Source organism: Odontesthes bonariensis, chromosome 17 (genome assembly GCF_027942865.1).
Source record: "Odontesthes bonariensis isolate fOdoBon6 chromosome 17, fOdoBon6.hap1, whole genome shotgun sequence".
In the NCBI taxonomy this organism is placed as follows: domain Eukaryota; kingdom Metazoa; phylum Chordata; class Actinopteri; order Atheriniformes; family Atherinopsidae; genus Odontesthes; species Odontesthes bonariensis.
The window spans coordinates 4,973,744-4,996,805 of NC_134522.1; the positions used below are offsets into that span (position 1 = coordinate 4,973,744).

The following is a 23,062-nucleotide window of genomic DNA, read 5'->3' on the forward strand; positions in this document are numbered from 1 at the left end:
AGGGTACTTCACAATGCGATTGTGTAATTACAGTGGAATTGAGTGATATTTCTGGAGACACTTACCATCAACAGGTGTATCCTTGCACTGGAGACAAATAAAGCAACATGTGTTAGGGTAGTGGACAAAGCTACATGAACTTTTAATACCTTGACATAGCTGCCAGTGAAAAGTTAGTGTGCCATACTTGTGTCTTGTAAAATGTCATGAAACAATGTCTAATCTCTGTGATATGTCTGTAGTAATGAACTTACCATGAAAGAATCTGGTACTGAGCAACCTGTTTGAGAGAAAAAGGGAAATGAGTTAGTGTATTTATTTATTTCCATCTGTATGGTAGCTCTGGGCTTTCTTGAAGGTGCTCGTCAGCAAAGCATTATTGACACGTACGTGGGAAGGTCTTTTTGAGGGATTCCATGCTTGATCTCACACCCTTTGAAAGGTCCAGTGGAAGAAATTTCAAACTTTCCCGAAGACCCGTGAGTCTGGGGAGAGGAAAACGTCAGGTATTTAGACTCTGGAAGCAGTTTAACATCATGCTAACGCAAAATAATTATTGCTTCTCCTGATAAATATCTCTTACATGGCTGTGTAGGATGCACAACTGATGTTGATAGGGATCACCCGCAAGCTGTTGGGATTGAGGCTTGCTATCACAGGAACCAAGTACACCTGGAACCACAGCTGAAAGCCTTCAGGCTTAAAGTCCTCAAATTGGGGCGCAAGGACTGTCAAGGTCAGGTTCAAGATGATGTCTCGTACAGCGGGATTTTTGATGAAGGTAACGTTTTTCTGGAAGCAAAAGAGTTGAAGTGGTAGTTTAGGACAATAAGGAAAATAAGGACAAGATTGGTGGCACATCCTTGTACTCTGAAGTATGAAAGTCAAGAACCAAGGCACTGGTGTCAACAAGTCAGTAAAGAATCGTATCAGAAATTCATTATTTGAATCTAAATTTGGCCCCTAGAGAGATTGCTGGAGTCCCGGTGAGAATTTACCCGGGTCGCTTGTTGGCAAACTCCGAGGGACAAAAATGAGATGGAGTAAGTGTGAAGCATTTACCTGCTTGTTGATTTTTGTAAATGTCTGGAAAAACTGAGTGATCTGCAGGTCATCGCCAGACTCGGTCAAGTTTGTGAGCACCACCCTTACGAGGGTGGGGTCCTCCAAAGCACCGCTGTCTGGATCCAGTATCAGCTCAGCCTTCTGTTGCGGTGAGAGGACACCCACAACCGTCTCCTGATAATATAAAGCAGGAGCATGGATGAATTTGGTTCTCTTTATGACACGGCAGAACCATCCATTCGTGGACCTGCCCGTTACTAAATGTTGTGCCGCTTTTCTCAGAGAAGATTGGTCGTGAAATACGTGACTTACCTGAGAGAGGTTAAAGACTTTGAGGTCAGAGTATGGTGTGTACTGAGAAAATGGACCCAAGTTTGTTTCAATCCATTCTGCATCACTCTTGATTCCCTGCCTGCAAGCTGAGGTACGCATAGACATGGTAGAATATTCACAACTTAGCAAGCAGCTTCTTTTCATCGATCAAACAACATGAGGTTATATTTCCTTCTCAGTTCTGTTTGGGCATACTTTTTCCCAAATTCACTGCCTTGGCATGTTTGAAGTTTTTTCTTTTTTTAGGCCTACCTGGTGTATTGATGACACTGGCAGATTGTTTCAGATTGCCCAGCAGGGCATTTGCGATTCCTTGAAGTCTCTGCACGGGTATGGCAGGTAAAACTTTGGCAATCCCTCTGACACTGCAAAGATTGGAACAAAACTTTCTTACACAGTCCCTGAAAAGGAGCTAGCCTAGTAATTTGATGCATGGAAGTCCTGGTTGATCCTAAAATGCTACTCACACAATGTGATAGTTTGTGCAGTTTATGCCTGAGGTTGCATTCCTGAGCATCTGTGGACGGAAACTTCCAAGGATGGGAACCAGTCTGACATTGAACCAAAAATCAAAGTCATCTCTGTTGAAGCTCGAGAAAAGAGGACCGATGATGACGAAGGTCCTGTCCATGCACCGATCTCTCACGGCTGGTGTGAATTCTGGGACCTGTCAGGTTACGGCACAGAAAGAATCAGACTCCGTACAATTTCTATGTTGCAAGTACACCATACAGGATGTTTGAAAGGTGGAAAGGTAGGTTGGATATTGTCAATTAGTTCCCAAAAAAAGATGCAGAGTTTTAGATACCCTTCTGAGGTCTGAGAACGTTAAGTTGTAAGTCTGATTTTGTCTTTCTTCCTGCACTGAAAAGTGAGGCTCACCTTTCCATTTGCGTTCAGCTGTGTCAGGAATTCATCCACATTTTTCAGAGCATTACCATCCTCAAGTCGGTCAAAGACACGATCGATAAGATCTGTGTCATTGGATTTCTCTGAGCCCAGTAATAACTGCGCCACCTGAGAGGGAGCGAGCTCTGACAGGATTTCAATCTGAAAAAATGGATATCAAAATGAAGGTAAACAAAAGTCACACCAAAACCTGAGGGCAAATGATGTTTGAAAGAAGAACTAAACAACTGCAGTGGGAACTCACGCTGGAGAAGTTTGGATATAGGGCTTGCAAATCCTGTAGGGTGGCAAATTCAGAAAAGCTACCAAGGTTTGCCTGTAGCCAGTCCTGACTACCATTGACAGATGAAACACAGCCAGGATCTGCAAAAAGGAAGCGGAGACATTGCTTAGATATTAACAGCACACGCTATCAAGACATTACCAAATGTAGTCCGATAACCTGCCCATACCTGATGAATCATTTTTTGACAGGAATGGTTTGATGAAATGAGTGAAGACTGTTCGCTGTCTGTTGGTGTCCATAAAGGCCCTTTGGTTGTTGAATGCCTTGATGCTAAAACGTAAGGGAAGATTTTTAACATCGCAACATCCTAGTGTTTTTCTGTTGTGTTGTTTACAGTGGTGAATTAAATATGAATTTCTAAACACACTTACACAGTCTGGTACGTCAAGCAACTGAAGTTGTTGGAGCTCAGGCAGAATAGGAAGTTTGTGGATGGAGAAGCCAGGAATGGGCGGATCTTTTTCTGGAACCAATCGGCGATGAAATCTTTACTCTGTAGTTGTGCCTGCCCGAAGCTGGAGAGTCTGACCTCTCCCAGAGCTTCAAGAGCATTTGACAAGGCTTGGTTGCTGTTGTTAGGGGCCTAGAATTGGGGAAAAAATTGGTTGGATATAGAAGTCCCACAGGAATGCAATCGATGTTGTGAAATTATGGGACTGGATTTACAGTGGTGGTGAATGTCTCGAGAGCCTGGTCCAGAGCAGGAGCAGCTTTTTGGAAGAAAAGCTTCCAGACTTCTACCGGGTAAGTCCTTTGGCTTTCCAGAGAGCATTTCAACAGTGAGGCCAAGTTTCTTTGTGTGAGATGCTCAGCCTTGGAAAAAAAAAAATGACAAGAAATGTAAACATGGCAGAGCCTATGGAGATTTGTCTGAAGATTATAATGTAAGAAATGGCCGATTGTTTTATAGGACCGGCAGCTTATATTAAACAGTCCTACCAAGGAACAGGCATGTTCAGTGATGGTGAGATTGCACAGGGCTGTAGAGGAATTGTCAGCTGCCAGTGTCTGCTGGAGTTGTGATCTGAAGAAAAGAATAAAAAACAAACCCATGGTCACCTTAGTTCCACTGTGAAAAAGAACATGCAAATTCAGGATTGTGTAAAACAGTAATCCACCCACCTATTGACTGCAGCACAGATGAGGTTCTCTGTGAAACAAACATAATTGTGTATCAGATAAGGGTACTTCACAATGCGATTGTGTAATTACAGTGGAATTGAGTGATATTTCTGGAGACACTTACCATCAACAGGTGTATCCTTGCACTGGAGACAAATAAAGCAACATGTGTTAGGGTAGTGGACAAAGCTACATGAACTTTTAATACCTTGACATAGCTGCCAGTGAAAAGTTAGTGTGCCATACTTGTGTCTTGTAAAATGTCATGAAACAATGTCTAATCTCTGTGATATGTCTGTAGTAATGAACTTACCATGAAAGAATCTGGTACTGAGCAACCTGTTTGAGAGAAAAAGGGAAATGAGTTAGTGTATTTATTTATTTCCATCTGTATGGTAGCTCTGGGCTTTCTTGAAGGTGCTCGTCAGCAAAGCATTATTGACACGTACGTGGGAAGGTCTTTTTGAGGGATTCCATGCTTGATCTCACACCCTTTGAAAGGTCCAGTGGAAGAAATTTCAAACTTTCCCGAAGACCCGTGAGTCTGGGGAGAGGAAAACGTCAGGTATTTAGACTCTGGAAGCAGTTTAACATCATGCTAACGCAAAATAATCATTGCTTCTCCTGATAAATATCTCTTACATGGCTGTGTAGGATGCACAACTGATGTTGATAGGGATCACCCGCAAGCTGTTGGGATTGAGGCTTGCTATCACAGGAACCAAGTACACCTGGAACCACAGCTGAAAGCCTTCAGGCTTAAAGTCCTCAAATTGGGGCGCAAGGACTGTCAAGGTCAGGTTCAAGATGATGTCTCGTACAGCGGGATTTTTGATGAAGGTAACGTTTTTCTGGAAGCAAAAGAGTTGAAGTGGTAGTTTAGGACAATAAGGAAAATAAGGACAAGATTGGTGGCACATCCTTGTACTCTGAAGTATGAAAGTCAAGAACCAAGGCACTGGTGTCAACAAGTCAGTAAAGAATCGTATCAGAAATTCATTATTTGAATCTAAATTTGGCCCCTAGAGAGATTGCTGGAGTCCCGGTGAGAATTTACCCGGGTCGCTTGTTAGCAAACTCCGAGGGACGAAAATGAGATGGAGTAAGTGTGAAGCATTTACCTGCTTGTTGATTTTTGTAAATGTCTGGAAAAACTGAGTGATCTGCAGGTCATCGCCAGACTCGGTCAAGTTTGTGAGCACCACCCTTACGAGGGTGGGGTCCTCCAAAGCACCGCTGTCTGGATCCAGTATCAGCTCAGCCTTCTGTTGCGGTGAGAGGACACCCACAACCGTCTCCTGATAATATAAAGCAGGAGCATGGATGAATTTGGTTCTCTTTATGACACGGCAGAACCATCCATTCGTGGACCTGCCCGTTACTAAATGTTGTGCCGCTTTTCTCAGAGAAGATTGGTCGTGAAATACGTGACTTACCTGAGAGAGGTTAAAGACTTTGAGGTCAGAGTATGGTGTGTACTGAGAAAATGGACCCAAGTTTGTTTCAATCCATTCTGCATCACTCTTGATTCCCTGCCTGCAAGCTGAGGTACGCATAGACATGGTAGAATATTCACAACTTAGCAAGCAGCTTCTTTTCATCGATCAAACAACATGAGGTAATATTTTCTTCTCATTTCTGTTTGGGCATACTTTTTCACAAAGTCACTGCCTTGGCATGTTTGAAGTTTTTTCTTTTTTTAGGCCTACCTGGTGTATTGATGACACTGGCAGATTGTTTCAGATAGCCCAGCAGGGCATTTGCGATTCCTTGAAGTCTCTGCACGGGTATGGCAGGTAAAACTTTGGCAATCCCTCTGACACTGCAAAGATTGGAACAAAACTTTCTTACACAGTCCCTGAAAAGGAGCTAGCCTAGTAATTTGATGCATGGAAGTCCTGGTTGATCCTAAAATGCTACTCACACAATGTGATAGTTTGTGCAGTTTATGCCTGAGGTTGCATTCCTGAGCATCTGTGGACGGAAACTTCCAAGGATGGGAACCAGTCTGACATTGAACCAAAAATCAAAGTCATCTCTGTTGAAGCTCGAGAAAAGAGGACCGATGATGACGAAGGTCCTGTCCATGCACCGATCTCTCACGGCTGGTGTGAATTCTGGGACCTGTCAGGTTACGGCACAGAAAGAATCAGACTCCGTACAATTTCTATGTTGCAAGTACACCATACAGGATGTTTGAAAGGTGGGAAGGTAGGTTGGATATTGTCAATTAGTTCCCAAAAAAAGATGCAGAGTTTTAGATACCCTTCTGAGGTCTGAGAACGTTAAGTTGTAAGTCTGATTTTGTCTTTCTTCCTGCACTGAAAAGTGAGGCTCACCTTTCCATTTGCGTTCAGCTGTGTCAGGAATTCATCCACATTTTTCAGAGCATTACCATCCTCAAGTCGGTCAAAGACACGATCGATAAGATCTGTGTCATTGGATTTCTCTGAGCCCAGTAATAACTGCGCCACCTGAGAGGGAGCGAGCTCTGACAGGATTTCAATCTGAAAAAATGGATATCAAAATGAAGGTAAACAAAAGTCACACCAAAACCTGAGGGCAAATGATGTTTGAAAGAAGAACTAAACAACTGCAGTGGGAACTCACGCTGGAGAAGTTTGGATATAGGGCTTGCAAATCCTGTAGGGTGGCAAATTCAGAAAAGCTACCAAGGTTTGCCTGTAGCCAGTCCTGACTACCATTGACAGATGAAACACAGCCAGGATCTGCAAAAAGGAAGCGGAGACATTGCTTAGATATTAACAGCACACGCTATCAAGACATTACCAAATGTAGTCCGATAACCTGCCCATACCTGATGAATCATTTTTTGACAGGAATGGTTTGATGAAATGAGTGAAGACTGTTCGCTGTCTGTTGGTGTCCATAAAGGCCCTTTGGTTGTTGAATGCCTTGATGCTAAAACGTAAGGGAAGATTTTTAACATCGCAACATCCTAGTGTTTTTCTGTTGTGTTGTTTACAGTGGTGAATTAAATATGAATTTCTAAACACACTTACACAGTCTGGTACGTCAAGCAACTGAAGTTGTTGGAGCTCAGGCAGAATAGGAAGTTTGTGGATGGAGAAGCCAGGAATGGGCGGATCTTTTTCTGGAACCAATCGGCGATGAAATCTTTACTCTGTAGTTGTGCCTGCCCGAAGCTGGAGAGTCTGACCTCTCCCAGAGCTTCAAGAGCATTTGACAAGGCTTGGTTGCTGTTGTTAGGGGCCTAGAATTGGGGAAAAAATTGGTTGGATATAGAAGTCCCACAGGAATGCAATCGATGTTGTGAAATTATGGGACTGGATTTACAGTGGTGGTGAATGTCTCGAGAGCCTGGTCCAGAGCAGGAGCAGCTTTTTGGAAGAAAAGCTTCCAGACTTCTACCGGGTAAGTCCTTTGGCTTTCCAGAGAGCATTTCAACAGTGAGGCCAAGTTTCTTTGTGTGAGATGCTCAGCCTTGGAAAAAAAAAAATGACAAGAAATGTAAACATGGCAGAGCCTATGGAGATTTGTCTGAAGATTATAATGTAAGAAATGGCCGATTGTTTTATAGGACCGGCAGCTTATATTAAACAGTCCTACCAAGGAACAGGCATGTTCAGTGATGGTGAGATTGCACAGGGCTGTAGAGGAATTGTCAGCTGCCAGTGTCTGCTGGAGTTGTGATCTGAAGAAAAGAATAAAAAACAAACCCATGGTCACCTTAGTTCCACTGTGAAAAAGAACATGCAAATTCAGGATTGTGTAAAACAGTAATCCACCCACCTATTGACTGCAGCACAGATGAGGTTCTCTGTGAAACAAACATAATTGTGTATCAGATAAGGGTACTTCACAATGCGATTGTGTAATTACAGTGGAATTGAGTGATATTTCTGGAGACACTTACCATCAACAGGTGTATCCTTGCACTGGAGACAAATAAAGCAACATGTGTTAGGGTAGTGGACAAAGCTACATGAACTTTTAATACCTTGACATAGCTGCCAGTGAAAAGTTAGTGTGCCATACTTGTGTCTTGTAAAATGTCATGAAACAATGTCTAATCTCTGTGATATGTCTGTAGTAATGAACTTACCATGAAAGAATCTGGTACTGAGCAACCTGTTTGAGAGAAAAAGGGAAATGAGTTAGTGTATTTATTTATTTCCATCTGTATGGTAGCTCTGGGCTTTCTTGAAGGTGCTCGTCAGCAAAGCATTATTGACACGTACGTGGGAAGGTCTTTTTGAGGGATTCCATGCTTGATCTCACACCCTTTGAAAGGTCCAGTGGAAGAAATTTCAAACTTTCCCGAAGACCCGTGAGTCTGGGGAGAGGAAAACGTCAGGTATTTAGACTCTGGAAGCAGTTTAACATCATGCTAACGCAAAATAATCATTGCTTCTCCTGATAAATATCTCTTACATGGCTGTGTAGGATGCACAACTGATGTTGATAGGGATCACCCGCAAGCTGTTGGGATTGAGGCTTGCTATCACAGGAACCAAGTACACCTGGAACCACAGCTGAAAGCCTTCAGGCTTAAAGTCCTCAAATTGGGGCGCAAGGACTGTCAAGGTCAGGTTCAAGATGATGTCTCGTACAGCGGGATTTTTGATGAAGGTAACGTTTTTCTGGAAGCAAAAGAGTTGAAGTGGTAGTTTAGGACAATAAGGAAAATAAGGACAAGATTGGTGGCACATCCTTGTACTCTGAAGTATGAAAGTCAAGAACCAAGGCACTGGTGTCAACAAGTCAGTAAAGAATCGTATCAGAAATTCATTATTTGAATCTAAATTTGGCCCCTAGAGAGATTGCTGGAGTCCCGGTGAGAATTTACCCGGGTCGCTTGTTAGCAAACTCCGAGGGACGAAAATGAGATGGAGTAAGTGTGAAGCATTTACCTGCTTGTTGATTTTTGTAAATGTCTGGAAAAACTGAGTGATCTGCAGGTCATCGCCAGACTCGGTCAAGTTTGTGAGCACCACCCTTACGAGGGTGGGGTCCTCCAAAGCACCGCTGTCTGGATCCAGTATCAGCTCAGCCTTCTGTTGCGGTGAGAGGACACCCACAACCGTCTCCTGATAATATAAAGCAGGAGCATGGATGAATTTGGTTCTCTTTATGACACGGCAGAACCATCCATTCGTGGACCTGCCCGTTACTAAATGTTGTGCCGCTTTTCTCAGAGAAGATTGGTCGTGAAATACGTGACTTACCTGAGAGAGGTTAAAGACTTTGAGGTCAGAGTATGGTGTGTACTGAGAAAATGGACCCAAGTTTGTTTCAATCCATTCTGCATCACTCTTGATTCCCTGCCTGCAAGCTGAGGTACGCATAGACATGGTAGAATATTCACAACTTAGCAAGCAGCTTCTTTTCATCGATCAAACAACATGAGGTAATATTTTCTTCTCATTTCTGTTTGGGCATACTTTTTCACAAAGTCACTGCCTTGGCATGTTTGAAGTTTTTTCTTTTTTTAGGCCTACCTGGTGTATTGATGACACTGGCAGATTGTTTCAGATAGCCCAGCAGGGCATTTGCGATTCCTTGAAGTCTCTGCACGGGTATGGCAGGTAAAACTTTGGCAATCCCTCTGACACTGCAAAGATTGGAACAAAACTTTCTTACACAGTCCCTGAAAAGGAGCTAGCCTAGTAATTTGATGCATGGAAGTCCTGGTTGATCCTAAAATGCTACTCACACAATGTGATAGTTTGTGCAGTTTATGCCTGAGGTTGCATTCCTGAGCATCTGTGGACGGAAACTTCCAAGGATGGGAACCAGTCTGACATTGAACCAAAAATCAAAGTCATCTCTGTTGAAGCTCGAGAAAAGAGGACCGATGATGACGAAGGTCCTGTCCATGCACCGATCTCTCACGGCTGGTGTGAATTCTGGGACCTGTCAGGTTACGGCACAGAAAGAATCAGACTCCGTACAATTTCTATGTTGCAAGTACACCATACAGGATGTTTGAAAGGTGGAAAGGTAGGTTGGATATTGTCAATTAGTTCCCAAAAAAAGATGCAGAGTTTTAGATACCCTTCTGAGGTCTGAGAACGTTAAGTTGTAAGTCTGATTTTGTCTTTCTTCCTGCACTGAAAAGTGAGGCTCACCTTTCCATTTGCGTTCAGCTGTGTCAGGAATTCATCCACATTTTTCAGAGCATTACCATCCTCAAGTCGGTCAAAGACACGATCGATAAGATCTGTGTCATTGGATTTCTCTGAGCCCAGTAATAACTGCGCCACCTGAGAGGGAGCGAGCTCTGACAGGATTTCAATCTGAAAAAATGGATATCAAAATGAAGGTAAACAAAAGTCACACCAAAACCTGAGGGCAAATGATGTTTGAAAGAAGAACTAAACAACTGCAGTGGGAACTCACGCTGGAGAAGTTTGGATATAGGGCTTGCAAATCCTGTAGGGTGGCAAATTCAGAAAAGCTACCAAGGTTTGCCTGTAGCCAGTCCTGACTACCATTGACAGATGAAACACAGCCAGGATCTGCAAAAAGGAAGCGGAGACATTGCTTAGATATTAACAGCACACGCTATCAAGACATTACCAGATGTAGTCCGATAACCTGCCCATACCTGATGAATCATTTTTTGACAGGAATGGTTTGATGAAATGAGTGAAGACTGTTCGCTGTCTGTTGGTGTCCATAAAGGCCCTTTGGTTGCTGAATGCCTTGATGCTAAAACACAAGGGAAGATTTTTAACATCGCAACATCCTAGTGTTTTTCTGTTGTGTTGTTTACAGTGGTGAATTAAATATGAATTTCTAAACACACTTACACAGTCTGGTACGTCAAGCAACTGAAGTTGTTGGAGCTCAGGCAGAATAGGAAGTTTGTGGATGGAGAAGCCAGGAATGGGCGGATCTTTTTCTGGAACCAATCGGCGATGAAATCTTTACTCTGTAGTTGTGCCTGCCCGAAGCTGGAGAGTCTGACCTCTCCCAGAGCTTCAAGAGCATTTGACAAGGCTTGGTTGCTGTTGTTAGGGGCCTAGAATTGGGGAAAAAATTGGTTGGATATAGAAGTCCCACAGGAATGCAATCGATGTTGTGAAATTATGGGACTGGATTTACAGTGGTGGTGAATGTCTCGAGAGCCTGGTCCAGAGCAGGAGCAGCTTTTTGGAAGAAAAGCTTCCAGACTTCTACCGGGTAAGTCCTTTGGCTTTCCAGAGAGCATTTCAACAGTGAGGCCAAGTTTCTTTGTGTGAGATGCTCAGCCTTGGAAAAAAAAAAATGACAAGAAATGTAAACATGGCAGAGCCTATGGAGATTTGTCTGAAGATTATAATGTAAGAAATGGCCGATTGTTTTATAGGACCGGCAGCTTATATTAAACAGTCCTACCAAGGAACAGGCATGTTCAGTGATGGTGAGATTGCACAGGGCTGTAGAGGAATTGTCAGCTGCCAGTGTCTGCTGGAGTTGTGATCTGAAGAAAAGAATAAAAAACAAACCCATGGTCACCTTAGTTCCACTGTGAAAAAGAACATGCAAATTCAGGATTGTGTAAAACAGTAATCCACCCACCTATTGACTGCAGCACAGATGAGGTTCTCTGTGAAACAAACATAATTGTGTATCAGATAAGGGTACTTCACAATGCGATTGTGTAATTACAGTGGAATTGAGTGATATTTCTGGAGACACTTACCATCAACAGGTGTATCCTTGCACTGGAGACAAATAAAGCAACATGTGTTAGGGTAGTGGACAAAGCTACATGAACTTTTAATACCTTGACATAGCTGCCAGTGAAAAGTTAGTGTGCCATACTTGTGTCTTGTAAAATGTCATGAAACAATGTCTAATCTCTGTGATATGTCTGTAGTAATGAACTTACCATGAAAGAATCTGGTACTGAGCAACCTGTTTGAGAGAAAAAGGGAAATGAGTTAGTGTATTTATTTATTTCCATCTGTATGGTAGCTCTGGGCTTTCTTGAAGGTGCTCGTCAGCAAAGCATTATTGACACGTACGTGGGAAGGTCTTTTTGAGGGATTCCATGCTTGATCTCACACCCTTTGAAAGGTCCAGTGGAAGAAATTTCAAACTTTCCCGAAGACCCGTGAGTCTGGGGAGAGGAAAACGTCAGGTATTTAGACTCTGGAAGCAGTTTAACATCATGCTAACGCAAAATAATCATTGCTTCTCCTGATAAATATCTCTTACATGGCTGTGTAGGATGCACAACTGATGTTGATAGGGATCACCCGCAAGCTGTTGGGATTGAGGCTTGCTATCACAGGAACCAAGTACACCTGGAACCACAGCTGAAAGCCTTCAGGCTTAAAGTCCTCAAATTGGGGCGCAAGGACTGTCAAGGTCAGGTTCAAGATGATGTCTCGTACAGCGGGATTTTTGATGAAGGTAACGTTTTTCTGGAAGCAAAAGAGTTGAAGTGGTAGTTTAGGACAATAAGGAAAATAAGGACAAGATTGGTGGCACATCCTTGTACTCTGAAGTATGAAAGTCAAGAACCAAGGCACTGGTGTCAACAAGTCAGTAAAGAATCGTATCAGAAATTCATTATTTGAATCTAAATTTGGCCCCTAGAGAGATTGCTGGAGTCCCGGTGAGAATTTACCCGGGTCGCTTGTTAGCAAACTCCGAGGGACGAAAATGAGATGGAGTAAGTGTGAAGCATTTACCTGCTTGTTGATTTTTGTAAATGTCTGGAAAAACTGAGTGATCTGCAGGTCATCGCCAGACTCGGTCAAGTTTGTGAGCACCACCCTTACGAGGGTGGGGTCCTCCAAAGCACCGCTGTCTGGATCCAGTATCAGCTCAGCCTTCTGTTGCGGTGAGAGGACACCCACAACCGTCTCCTGATAATATAAAGCAGGAGCATGGATGAATTTGGTTCTCTTTATGACACGGCAGAACCATCCATTCGTGGACCTGCCCGTTACTAAATGTTGTGCCGCTTTTCTCAGAGAAGATTGGTCGTGAAATACGTGACTTACCTGAGAGAGGTTAAAGACTTTGAGGTCAGAGTATGGTGTGTACTGAGAAAATGGACCCAAGTTTGTTTCAATCCATTCTGCATCACTCTTGATTCCCTGCCTGCAAGCTGAGGTACGCATAGACATGGTAGAATATTCACAACTTAGCAAGCAGCTTCTTTTCATCGATCAAACAACATGAGGTAATATTTTCTTCTCATTTCTGTTTGGGCATACTTTTTCACAAAGTCACTGCCTTGGCATGTTTGAAGTTTTTTCTTTTTTTAGGCCTACCTGGTGTATTGATGACACTGGCAGATTGTTTCAGATAGCCCAGCAGGGCATTTGCGATTCCTTGAAGTCTCTGCACGGGTATGGCAGGTAAAACTTTGGCAATCCCTCTGACACTGCAAAGATTGGAACAAAACTTTCTTACACAGTCCCTGAAAAGGAGCTAGCCTAGTAATTTGATGCATGGAAGTCCTGGTTGATCCTAAAATGCTACTCACACAATGTGATAGTTTGTGCAGTTTATGCCTGAGGTTGCATTCCTGAGCATCTGTGGACGGAAACTTCCAAGGATGGGAACCAGTCTGACATTGAACCAAAAATCAAAGTCATCTCTGTTGAAGCTCGAGAAAAGAGGACCGATGATGACGAAGGTCCTGTCCATGCACCGATCTCTCACGGCTGGTGTGAATTCTGGGACCTGTCAGGTTACGGCACAGAAAGAATCAGACTCCGTACAATTTCTATGTTGCAAGTACACCATACAGGATGTTTGAAAGGTGGAAAGGTAGGTTGGATATTGTCAATTAGTTCCCAAAAAAAGATGCAGAGTTTTAGATACCCTTCTGAGGTCTGAGAACGTTAAGTTGTAAGTCTGATTTTGTCTTTCTTCCTGCACTGAAAAGTGAGGCTCACCTTTCCATTTGCGTTCAGCTGTGTCAGGAATTCATCCACATTTTTCAGAGCATTACCATCCTCAAGTCGGTCAAAGACACGATCGATAAGATCTGTGTCATTGGATTTCTCTGAGCCCAGTAATAACTGCGCCACCTGAGAGGGAGCGAGCTCTGACAGGATTTCAATCTGAAAAAATGGATATCAAAATGAAGGTAAACAAAAGTCACACCAAAACCTGAGGGCAAATGATGTTTGAAAGAAGAACTAAACAACTGCAGTGGGAACTCACGCTGGAGAAGTTTGGATATAGGGCTTGCAAATCCTGTAGGGTGGCAAATTCAGAAAAGCTACCAAGGTTTGCCTGTAGCCAGTCCTGACTACCATTGACAGATGAAACACAGCCAGGATCTGCAAAAAGGAAGCGGAGACATTGCTTAGATATTAACAGCACACGCTATCAAGACATTACCAGATGTAGTCCGATAACCTGCCCATACCTGATGAATCATTTTTTGACAGGAATGGTTTGATGAAATGAGTGAAGACTGTTCGCTGTCTGTTGGTGTCCATAAAGGCCCTTTGGTTGCTGAATGCCTTGATGCTAAAACACAAGGGAAGATTTTTAACATCGCAACATCCTAGTGTTTTTCTGTTGTGTTGTTTACAGTGGTGAATTAAATATGAATTTCTAAACACACTTACACAGTCTGGTACGTCAAGCAACTGAAGTTGTTGGAGCTCAGGCAGAATAGGAAGTTTGTGGATGGAGAAGCCAGGAATGGGCGGATCTTTTTCTGGAACCAATCGGCGATGAAATCTTTACTCTGTAGTTGTGCCTGCCCGAAGCTGGAGAGTCTGACCTCTCCCAGAGCTTCAAGAGCATTTGACAAGGCTTGGTTGCTGTTGTTAGGGGCCTAGAATTGGGGAAAAAATTGGTTGGATATAGAAGTCCCACAGGAATGCAATCGATGTTGTGAAATTATGGGACTGGATTTACAGTGGTGGTGAATGTCTCGAGAGCCTGGTCCAGAGCAGGAGCAGCTTTTTGGAAGAAAAGCTTCCAGACTTCTACCGGGTAAGTCCTTTGGCTTTCCAGAGAGCATTTCAACAGTGAGGCCAAGTTTCTTTGTGTGAGATGCTCAGCCTTGGAAAAAAAAAAATGACAAGAAATGTAAACATGGCAGAGCCTATGGAGATTTGTCTGAAGATTATAATGTAAGAAATGGCCGATTGTTTTATAGGACCGGCAGCTTATATTAAACAGTCCTACCAAGGAACAGGCATGTTCAGTGATGGTGAGATTGCACAGGGCTGTAGAGGAATTGTCAGCTGCCAGTGTCTGCTGGAGTTGTGATCTGAAGAAAAGAATAAAAAACAAACCCATGGTCACCTTAGTTCCACTGTGAAAAAGAACATGCAAATTCAGGATTGTGTAAAACAGTAATCCACCCACCTATTGACTGCAGCACAGATGAGGTTCTCTGTGAAACAAACATAATTGTGTATCAGATAAGGGTACTTCACAATGCGATTGTGTAATTACAGTGGAATTGAGTGATATTTCTGGAGACACTTACCATCAACAGGTGTATCCTTGCACTGGAGACAAATAAAGCAACATGTGTTAGGGTAGTGGACAAAGCTACATGAACTTTTAATACCTTGACATAGCTGCCAGTGAAAAGTTAGTGTGCCATACTTGTGTCTTGTAAAATGTCATGAAACAATGTCTAATCTCTGTGATATGTCTGTAGTAATGAACTTACCATGAAAGAATCTGGTACTGAGCAACCTGTTTGAGAGAAAAAGGGAAATGAGTTAGTGTATTTATTTATTTCCATCTGTATGGTAGCTCTGGGCTTTCTTGAAGGTGCTCGTCAGCAAAGCATTATTGACACGTACGTGGGAAGGTCTTTTTGAGGGATTCCATGCTTGATCTCACACCCTTTGAAAGGTCCAGTGGAAGAAATTTCAAACTTTCCCGAAGACCCGTGAGTCTGGGGAGAGGAAAACGTCAGGTATTTAGACTCTGGAAGCAGTTTAACATCATGCTAACGCAAAATAATTATTGCTTCTCCTGATAAATATCTCTTACATGGCTGTGTAGGATGCACAACTGATGTTGATAGGGATCACCCGCAAGCTGTTGGGATTGAGGCTTGCTATCACAGGAACCAAGTACACCTGGAACCACAGCTGAAAGCCTTCAGGCTTAAAGTCCTCAAATTGGGGCGCAAGGACTGTCAAGGTCAGGTTCAAGATGATGTCTCGTACAGCGGGATTTTTGATGAAGGTAACGTTTTTCTGGAAGCAAAAGAGTTGAAGTGGTAGTTTAGGACAATAAGGAAAATAAGGACAAGATTGGTGGCACATCCTTGTACTCTGAAGTATGAAAGTCAGGAACCAAGGCACTGGTGTCAACAAGTCGGTAAAGAATCATATCAGAAATCCATTATTTGAATTTAAATTTGGCCCCTAGAGAGATTGCCGGAGTCCCGGTGAGAATTTACCCGGGTCGCTTGTTAGCAAACTCCGAGGGACGAAAATGAGATGGAGTAAGTGTGAAGCATTTACCTGCTTGTTGATTTTTGTAAATGTCTGGAAAAACTGAGTGATCTGCAGGTCATCGCCAGACTCGGTCAAGTTTGTGAGCACCACCCTTACGAGGGTGGGGTCCTCCAAAGCACCGCTGTCTGGATCCAGTATCAGCTCAGCCTTCTGTTGCGGTGAGAGGACACCCACAACCGTCTCCTGATAATATAAAACAGGAGCATGGATAAATTTGGTTCTCTTTATGACACGGCAGAACCATCCATTCGTGGACCTGCCCGTTACTAAATGTTTTGCCGCTTTTCTCAGAGAAGATTGGTTGTGAAATACGTGACTTACCTGAGAGAGGTTAAAGACTTTGAGGTCAGAATATGGTGTGTACTGAGAAAATGGACCCAAGTTTGTTTCAATCCATTCTGCATCACTCTTGATTCCCTGCCTGCAAGCTGAGGTACGCATAGACATGGTAGAATATTCACAACTTAGCAAGCAGCTTCTTTTCATCGATCAAACAACATGAGGTTATATTTCCTTCTCAGTTCTGTTTGGGCACACTTTTTCCCAAATTCCCTGCCTTGGCATGTTTGAAGTTTTTTCTTTTTTTTAGGCCTACCTGGTGTATTGATGACACTGGCAGATTGTTTCAGATAGCCCAGCAGAGCATTTGCGATTCCTTGAAGTCTCTGCACGGGTATGGCAGGGAAAACTTTGGCAATCCCTCTGACACTGCAAAGATTGGAACAAAACTTTCTTACACAGTCCCTGAAAAGGAGCTAGCCTAGTAATTTGATGCATGGAAGTCCTGGTTGATCCTAAAATGCTACTCACACAATGTGATAGTTTGTGCAGTTTATGCCTGAGGTTGCATTCCTGAGCATCTGTGGACGGAAACTTCCAAGGATGGGAACCAGTCTGACGTTGAACCAAAAATCAAAGTCATCTCTGTTGAAGCCCGAGAAAAGAGGACCGATGATGACGAAGGTCCTGTCCATGCACCGATCTCTCACGGCTGGTGTGAATTCTGGGACCTGTCACGTTACGGCACAGAAAGAATCAGACTCCGTACAATTTCTATGTCGCAAGTACACCATACAGGATGTTTGAAAGGTGGAAAGGTAGGTTGGATATTGTCAATTAGTTCCCAAAAAAAGATGCAGAGTTTTAGATACCCTTCTGAGGTCTGAGAACGTTAAGTTGTAAGTCTGATTTTGTCTTTCTTCCTGCACTGAAAAGTGAGGCTCACCTTTCCATTTGCGTTCAGCTGTGTCAGGAATTCATCCACATTTTTCAGAGCATTACCATCCTCAAGTCGGTCAAAGACACGATCGATAAGATCTGTGTCATTGGATTTCTCTGAGCTCAGTAATAACTGCGCCACCTGAGAGGGAGCGAGCTCTGACAGGATTTCAATCTGAAAAAATGGAAATCAATATGAAGGTAAACAAAAGTCACGCCAAAACCTAAGGACAAATGATGTTTGAAAGAAGAACTAAACAACTGCAGTGGGAACTCACGCTGGAGAAGTTTGGATATAGGGCTTGCAAATCCTGTAGGGTGGCAAATTCAGAAAAGCTACCAAGGTTTGCCTGTAGCCAGTCCTGACTACCATTGACAGATGAAACACAGCCAGGATCTGCAAAAAGGAAGCGGAGACATTGCTTAGATATTAACAGCACACGCTATCAAGACATTACCAAACGTAGCCCGATAACCTGCCCATACCTGATGAATCATTTTTTGACAGGAATGGTTTGATGAAATGAGTGAAGACTGTTCGCTGTCTGTTGGTGTCCATAAAGGCCCTTTGGTTGTTGAATGCCTTGATGCTAAAACATAAGGGAAGGTTTTTAACATCGCAACATCCTAGTGTTTTTCTGTTGTGTTGTTTACAGTGGTGAATTAAATATGAATTTCTAAACACACTTACACAGTCTGGTACGTCAAGCAACTGAAGTTGTTGGAGCTCAGGCAGAACAGGAAGTTTGTGGATGGAGAAGCCAGGAATGGGCGGATCTTTTTCTGGAACCAATCGGCGATGAAATCTTTACTCTGTAGTTGTGCCTGCCCGAAGCTGGAGAGTCTGACCTCTCCCAGAGCTTCAAGAGCATTTGACAAGGCTTGGTTGCTGTTGTTAGGGGCCTAGAATTGGGGAAAAAATTGGTTGGATATAGAAGTCCCACAGGAATGCAATCGATGTTGTGAAATTATGGGACTGGATTTACAGTGGTGGTGAATGTCTCGAGAGCCTGGTCCAGAGCAGGAGCAGCTTTTTGGAAGAAAAGCTTCCAGACTTCTACCGGGTAAGTCCTTTGGCTTTCCAGAGAGCATTTCAACAGTGAGGCCAAGTTTCTTTGTGTGAGATTCTCAGCCTTGGGAAAAAAAAATGACAAGAAATGTAAACATGGCAGAGCCTATGGAGATTTGTCTGAAGATTATAATGTAAGAAATGGCCGATTGTTTTATAGGACCGGCAGCTTATATTAAACAGTCCTACCAAGGAACAGGCATGTTCAGTGATGGTGAGATTGCACAGGGCTGTAGAGGAATTGTCAGCTGCCAGTGTCTGCTGGACTTGTGATCTGAAGAAAAGAATAAAAAACAAACCCATGGTCACCTTAGTTCCACTGTGAAAAAGAACATGCAAATTCAGGATTGTGTAAAACAGTAATCCACCCACCTATTGACTGCAGCACAGATGAGGTTCTCTGTGAAACAAACATAATTGTGTATCAGATAAGGGTACTTCACAATGCGATTGTGTAATTACAGTGGAATTGAGTGATATTTCTGGAGACACTTACCATCAACAGGTGTATCCTTGCACTGGAGACAAATAAAGCAACATGTGTTAGGGTAGTGGACAAAGCTACATGAACTTTTAATACCTTGGCATAGCTGCCAGTGAAAAGTTAGTGTGCCATACTTGTGTCTTGTAAAATGTCATGAAACAATGTCTAATCTCTGTGATATGTCTGTAGTAATGAACTTACCATGAAAGAATCTGGTACTGAGCAACCTGTTTGAGAGAAAAAGGGAAATGAGTTAGTGTATTTATTTATTTCCATCTGTATGGTAGCTCTGGGCTTTCTTGAAGGTGCTCGTCAGCAAAGCATTATTGACACGTACGTGGGAAGGTCTTTTTGAGGGATTCCATGCTTGATCTCACACCCTTGGAAAGGTCCAGTGGAAGAATTTTCAAACTTTCCCGAAGACCCGTGAGTCTGAGGAGAGGAAAACGTCAGGTATTTAGACTCTGGAAGCAGTTTAACATCATGCTAACTCAAAATAATCATTGCTTCTCCTGATAAATATCTCTTACATGGCTGTGTAGGATGCACAACTGATGTTGATAGGGATCACCCGCAAGCTGTTGGGATTGAGGCTTGCTATCACAGGAACCAAGTACACCTGGAACCACAGCTGAAAGCCTTCAGGCTTAAAGTCCTCAAATTGGGGCGCAAGGACTGTCAAGGTCAGGTTCAAGATGATGTCTCGTACAGCGGGATTTTTGATGAAGGTAACGTTTTTCTGGAAGCAAAAGAGTTGAAGTGGTAGTTTAGGACAATAAGGAAAATAAGGACAAGATTGGTGGCACATCCTTGTACTCTGAAGTATGAAAGTCAGGAACCAAGGCACTGGTGTCAACAAGTCGGTAAAGAATCATATCAGAAATCCATTATTTGAATTTAAATTTGGCCCCTAGAGAGATTGCCGGAGTCCCGGTGAGAATTTACCCGGGTCGCTTGTTAGCAAACTCCGAGGGACGAAAATGAGATGGAGTAAGTGTGAAGCATTTACCTGCTTGTTGATTTTTGTAAATGTCTGGAAAAACTGAGTGATCTGCAGGTCATCGCCAGACTCGGTCAAGTTTGTGAGCACCACCCTTACGAGGGTGGGGTCCTCCAAAGCACCGCTGTCTGGATCCAGTATCAGCTCAGCCTTCTGTTGCGGTGAGAGGACACCCACAACCGTCTCCTGATAATATAAAGCAGGAGCATGGATGAATTTGGTTCTCTTTATGACACGGCAGAACCATCCATTCGTGGACCTGCCCGTTTCTAAATGTTGTGCCGCTTTTCTCTGAGAAGATTGGTTGTGAAATACGTGACTTACCTGAGAGAGGTTAAAGACTTTGAGGTCAGAATATGGTGTGTACTGAGAAAATGGACCCAAGTTTGTTTCAATCCATTCTGCATCACTCTTGATTCCCTGCCTGCAAGCTGAGGTACGCATAGACATGGTAGAATATTCACAACTTAGCAAGCAGCTTCTTTTCATCGATCAAACAACATGAGGTTATATTTCCTTCTCAGTTCTGTTTGGGCACACTTTTTCCCAAATTCCCTGCCTTGGCATGTTTGAAGTTTTTTCTTTTTTTTAGGCCTACCTGGTGTATTGATGACACTGGCAGATTGTTTCAGATAGCCCAGCAGAGCATTTGCGATTCCTTGAAGTCTCTGCACGGGTATGGCAGGGAAAACTTTGGCAATCCCTCTGACACTGCAAAGATTGGAACAAAACTTTCTTACACAGTCCCTGAAAAGGAGCTAGCCTAGTAATTTGATGCATGGAAGTCCTGGTTGATCCTAAAATGCTACTCACACAATGTGATAGTTTGTGCAGTTTATGCCTGAGGTTGCATTCCTGAGCATCTGTGGACGGAAACTTCCAAGGATGGGAACCAGTCTGACGTTGAACCAAAAATCAAAGTCATCTCTGTTGAAGCCCGAGAAAAGAGGACCGATGATGACGAAGGTCCTGTCCATGCACCGATCTCTCACGGCTGGTGTGAATTCTGGGACCTGTCACGTTACGGCACAGAAAGAATCAGACTCCGTACAATTTCTATGTCGCAAGTACACCATACAGGATGTTTGAAAGGTGGAAAGGTAGGTTGGATATTGTCAATTAGTTCCCAAAAAAAGATGCAGAGTTTTAGATACCCTTCTGAGGTCTGAGAACGTTAAGTTGTAAGTCTGATTTTGTCTTTCTTCCTGCACTGAAAAGTGAGGCTCACCTTTCCATTTGCGTTCAGCTGTGTCAGGAATTCATCCACATTTTTCAGAGCATTACCATCCTCAAGTCGGTCAAAGACACGATCGATAAGATCTGTGTCATTGGATTTCTCTGAGCTCAGTAATAACTGCGCCACCTGAGAGGGAGCGAGCTCTGACAGGATTTCAATCTGAAAAAATGGAAATCAATATGAAGGTAAACAAAAGTCACGCCAAAACCTAAGGACAAATGATGTTTGAAAGAAGAACTAAACAACTGCAGTGGGAACTCACGCTGGAGAAGTTTGGATATAGGGCTTGCAAATCCTGTAGGGTGGCAAATTCAGAAAAGCTACCAAGGTTTGCCTGTAGCCAGTCCTGACTACCATTGACAGATGAAACACAGCCAGGATCTGCAAAAAGGAAGCGGAGACATTGCTTAGATATTAACAGCACACGCTATCAAGACATTACCAAACGTAGCCCGATAACCTGCCCATACCTGATGAATCATTTTTTGACAGGAATGGTTTGATGAAATGAGTGAAGACTGTTCGCTGTCTGTTGGTGTCCATAAAGGCCCTTTGGTTGCTGAATGCCTTGATGCTAAAACACAAGGGAAGATTTTTAACATCGCAACATCCTAGTGTTTTTCTGTTGTGTTGTTTACAGTGGTGAATTAAATATGAATTTCTAAACACACTTACACAGTCTGGTACGTCAAGCAACTGAAGTTGTTGGAGCTCAGGCAGAATAGGAAGTTTGTGGATGGAGAAGCCAGGAATGGGCGGATCTTTTTCTGGAACCAATCGGCGATGAAATCTTTACTCTGTAGTTGTGCCTGCCCGAAGCTGGAGAGTCTGACCTCTCCCAGAGCTTCAAGAGCATTTGACAAGGCTTGGTTGCTGTTGTTAGGGGCCTAGAATTGGGGAAAAAATTGGTTGGATATAGAAGTCCCACAGGAATGCAATCGATGTTGTGAAATTATGGGACTGGATTTACAGTGGTGGTGAATGTCTCGAGAGCCTGGTCCAGAGCAGGAGCAGCTTTTTGGAAGAAAAGCTTCCAGACTTCTACCGGGTAAGTCCTTTGGCTTTCCAGAGAGCATTTCAACAGTGAGGCCAAGTTTCTTTGTGTGAGATGCTCAGCCTTGGAAAAAAAAAAATGACAAGAAATGTAAACATGGCAGAGCCTATGGAGATTTGTCTGAAGATTATAATGTAAGAAATGGCCGATTGTTTTATAGGACCGGCAGCTTATATTAAACAGTCCTACCAAGGAACAGGCATGTTCAGTGATGGTGAGATTGCACAGGGCTGTAGAGGAATTGTCAGCTGCCAGTGTCTGCTGGAGTTGTGATCTGAAGAAAAGAATAAAAAACAAACCCATGGTCACCTTAGTTCCACTGTGAAAAAGAACATGCAAATTCAGGATTGTGTAAAACAGTAATCCACCCACCTATTGACTGCAGCACAGATGAGGTTCTCTGTGAAACAAACATAATTGTGTATCAGATAAGGGTACTTCACAATGCGATTGTGTAATTACAGTGGAATTGAGTGATATTTCTGGAGACACTTACCATCAACAGGTGTATCCTTGCACTGGAGACAAATAAAGCAACATGTGTTAGGGTAGTGGACAAAGCTTCATGAACTTTTAATACCTTGACATAGCTGCCAGTGAAAAGTTAGTGTGCCATACTTGTGTCTTGTAAAATGTCATGAAACAATGTCTAATCTCTGTGATATGTCTGTAGTAATGAACTTACCATGAAAGAATCTGGTACTGAGCAACCTGTTTGAGAGAAAAAGGGAAATGAGTTAGTGTATTTATTTATTTCCATCTGTATGGTAGCTCTGGGCTTTCTTGAAGGTGCTCGTCAGCAAAGCATTATTGACACGTACGTGGGAAGGTCTTTTTGAGGGATTCCA

General features: G+C 43.1%; 6 protein-coding genes and 1 long non-coding RNA gene across 7 annotated transcripts; all 7 read right to left on the reverse strand.

Moving 5' to 3' along the window:
- Positions 1-168: 168 nt before the first annotated feature.
- Positions 169-3,982, reverse strand: LOC142366656 (uncharacterized). Its single transcript, XM_075448615.1, has 16 exons — positions 3,962-3,982; positions 3,840-3,861; positions 3,716-3,743; positions 3,533-3,617; positions 3,260-3,406; positions 2,965-3,176; positions 2,760-2,863; positions 2,552-2,670; positions 2,281-2,448; positions 1,866-2,065; positions 1,651-1,763; positions 1,378-1,484; positions 1,063-1,239; positions 584-792; positions 391-485; positions 169-280 (listed from the first exon to the last, which is right to left on the reverse strand). Exons 1-16 carry the CDS (start codon positions 3,980-3,982, stop codon positions 219-221), a joined length of 1,869 nt encoding a protein of 622 aa, XP_075304730.1. The 3' UTR covers positions 169-218.
- Positions 3,943-7,756, reverse strand: LOC142366658 (uncharacterized). Its single transcript, XM_075448616.1, has 16 exons — positions 7,736-7,756; positions 7,614-7,635; positions 7,490-7,517; positions 7,307-7,391; positions 7,034-7,180; positions 6,739-6,950; positions 6,534-6,637; positions 6,326-6,444; positions 6,055-6,222; positions 5,640-5,839; positions 5,425-5,537; positions 5,152-5,258; positions 4,837-5,013; positions 4,358-4,566; positions 4,165-4,259; positions 3,943-4,054 (listed from the first exon to the last, which is right to left on the reverse strand). Exons 1-16 carry the CDS (start codon positions 7,754-7,756, stop codon positions 3,993-3,995), a joined length of 1,869 nt encoding a protein of 622 aa, XP_075304731.1. The 3' UTR covers positions 3,943-3,992.
- Positions 7,717-11,530, reverse strand: LOC142366659 (uncharacterized). The gene is made up of 16 exons (XM_075448617.1): positions 11,510-11,530; positions 11,388-11,409; positions 11,264-11,291; positions 11,081-11,165; positions 10,808-10,954; positions 10,513-10,724; positions 10,308-10,411; positions 10,100-10,218; positions 9,829-9,996; positions 9,414-9,613; positions 9,199-9,311; positions 8,926-9,032; positions 8,611-8,787; positions 8,132-8,340; positions 7,939-8,033; positions 7,717-7,828 (listed from the first exon to the last, which is right to left on the reverse strand). The coding sequence occupies exons 1-16, from the start codon at positions 11,528-11,530 to the stop codon at positions 7,767-7,769; spliced, it is 1,869 nt and encodes a 622-aa protein (XP_075304732.1). The 3' UTR covers positions 7,717-7,766.
- LOC142366660 (uncharacterized) lies at positions 11,491-15,304 on the reverse strand. The gene is made up of 16 exons (XM_075448618.1): positions 15,284-15,304; positions 15,162-15,183; positions 15,038-15,065; positions 14,855-14,939; positions 14,582-14,728; positions 14,287-14,498; positions 14,082-14,185; positions 13,874-13,992; positions 13,603-13,770; positions 13,188-13,387; positions 12,973-13,085; positions 12,700-12,806; positions 12,385-12,561; positions 11,906-12,114; positions 11,713-11,807; positions 11,491-11,602 (listed from the first exon to the last, which is right to left on the reverse strand). Exons 1-16 carry the CDS (start codon positions 15,302-15,304, stop codon positions 11,541-11,543), a joined length of 1,869 nt encoding a protein of 622 aa, XP_075304733.1. The 3' UTR covers positions 11,491-11,540.
- LOC142366661 (uncharacterized) lies at positions 15,265-17,943 on the reverse strand. Its single transcript, XM_075448619.1, has 10 exons — positions 17,857-17,943; positions 17,649-17,767; positions 17,378-17,545; positions 16,963-17,162; positions 16,748-16,860; positions 16,474-16,580; positions 16,159-16,335; positions 15,680-15,888; positions 15,487-15,581; positions 15,265-15,376 (listed from the first exon to the last, which is right to left on the reverse strand). The coding sequence occupies exons 1-10, from the start codon at positions 17,927-17,929 to the stop codon at positions 15,315-15,317; spliced, it is 1,323 nt and encodes a 440-aa protein (XP_075304734.1). The 5' UTR covers positions 17,930-17,943; the 3' UTR covers positions 15,265-15,314.
- Positions 17,944-18,119: 176 nt separating this feature from the next.
- LOC142366741 (uncharacterized) lies at positions 18,120-18,714 on the reverse strand. Its single transcript, XR_012766864.1, has 3 exons — positions 18,629-18,714; positions 18,357-18,503; positions 18,120-18,273 (listed from the first exon to the last, which is right to left on the reverse strand). It is a non-coding gene; the product is annotated as an uncharacterized LOC142366741 (long non-coding RNA).
- Positions 18,715-18,744: 30 nt separating this feature from the next.
- Positions 18,745-22,802, reverse strand: LOC142366662 (uncharacterized). The gene is made up of 18 exons (XM_075448620.1): positions 22,795-22,802; positions 22,711-22,732; positions 22,587-22,612; positions 22,404-22,488; positions 22,131-22,277; positions 21,836-22,047; positions 21,631-21,734; positions 21,423-21,541; positions 21,152-21,319; positions 20,737-20,936; positions 20,522-20,634; positions 20,248-20,354; positions 19,933-20,109; positions 19,454-19,662; positions 19,261-19,355; positions 19,125-19,150; positions 18,936-18,957; positions 18,745-18,758 (listed from the first exon to the last, which is right to left on the reverse strand). Exons 1-18 carry the CDS (start codon positions 22,800-22,802, stop codon positions 18,745-18,747), a joined length of 1,854 nt encoding a protein of 617 aa, XP_075304735.1.
- Between the last annotated feature and the right edge of the window lie 260 nt (positions 22,803-23,062).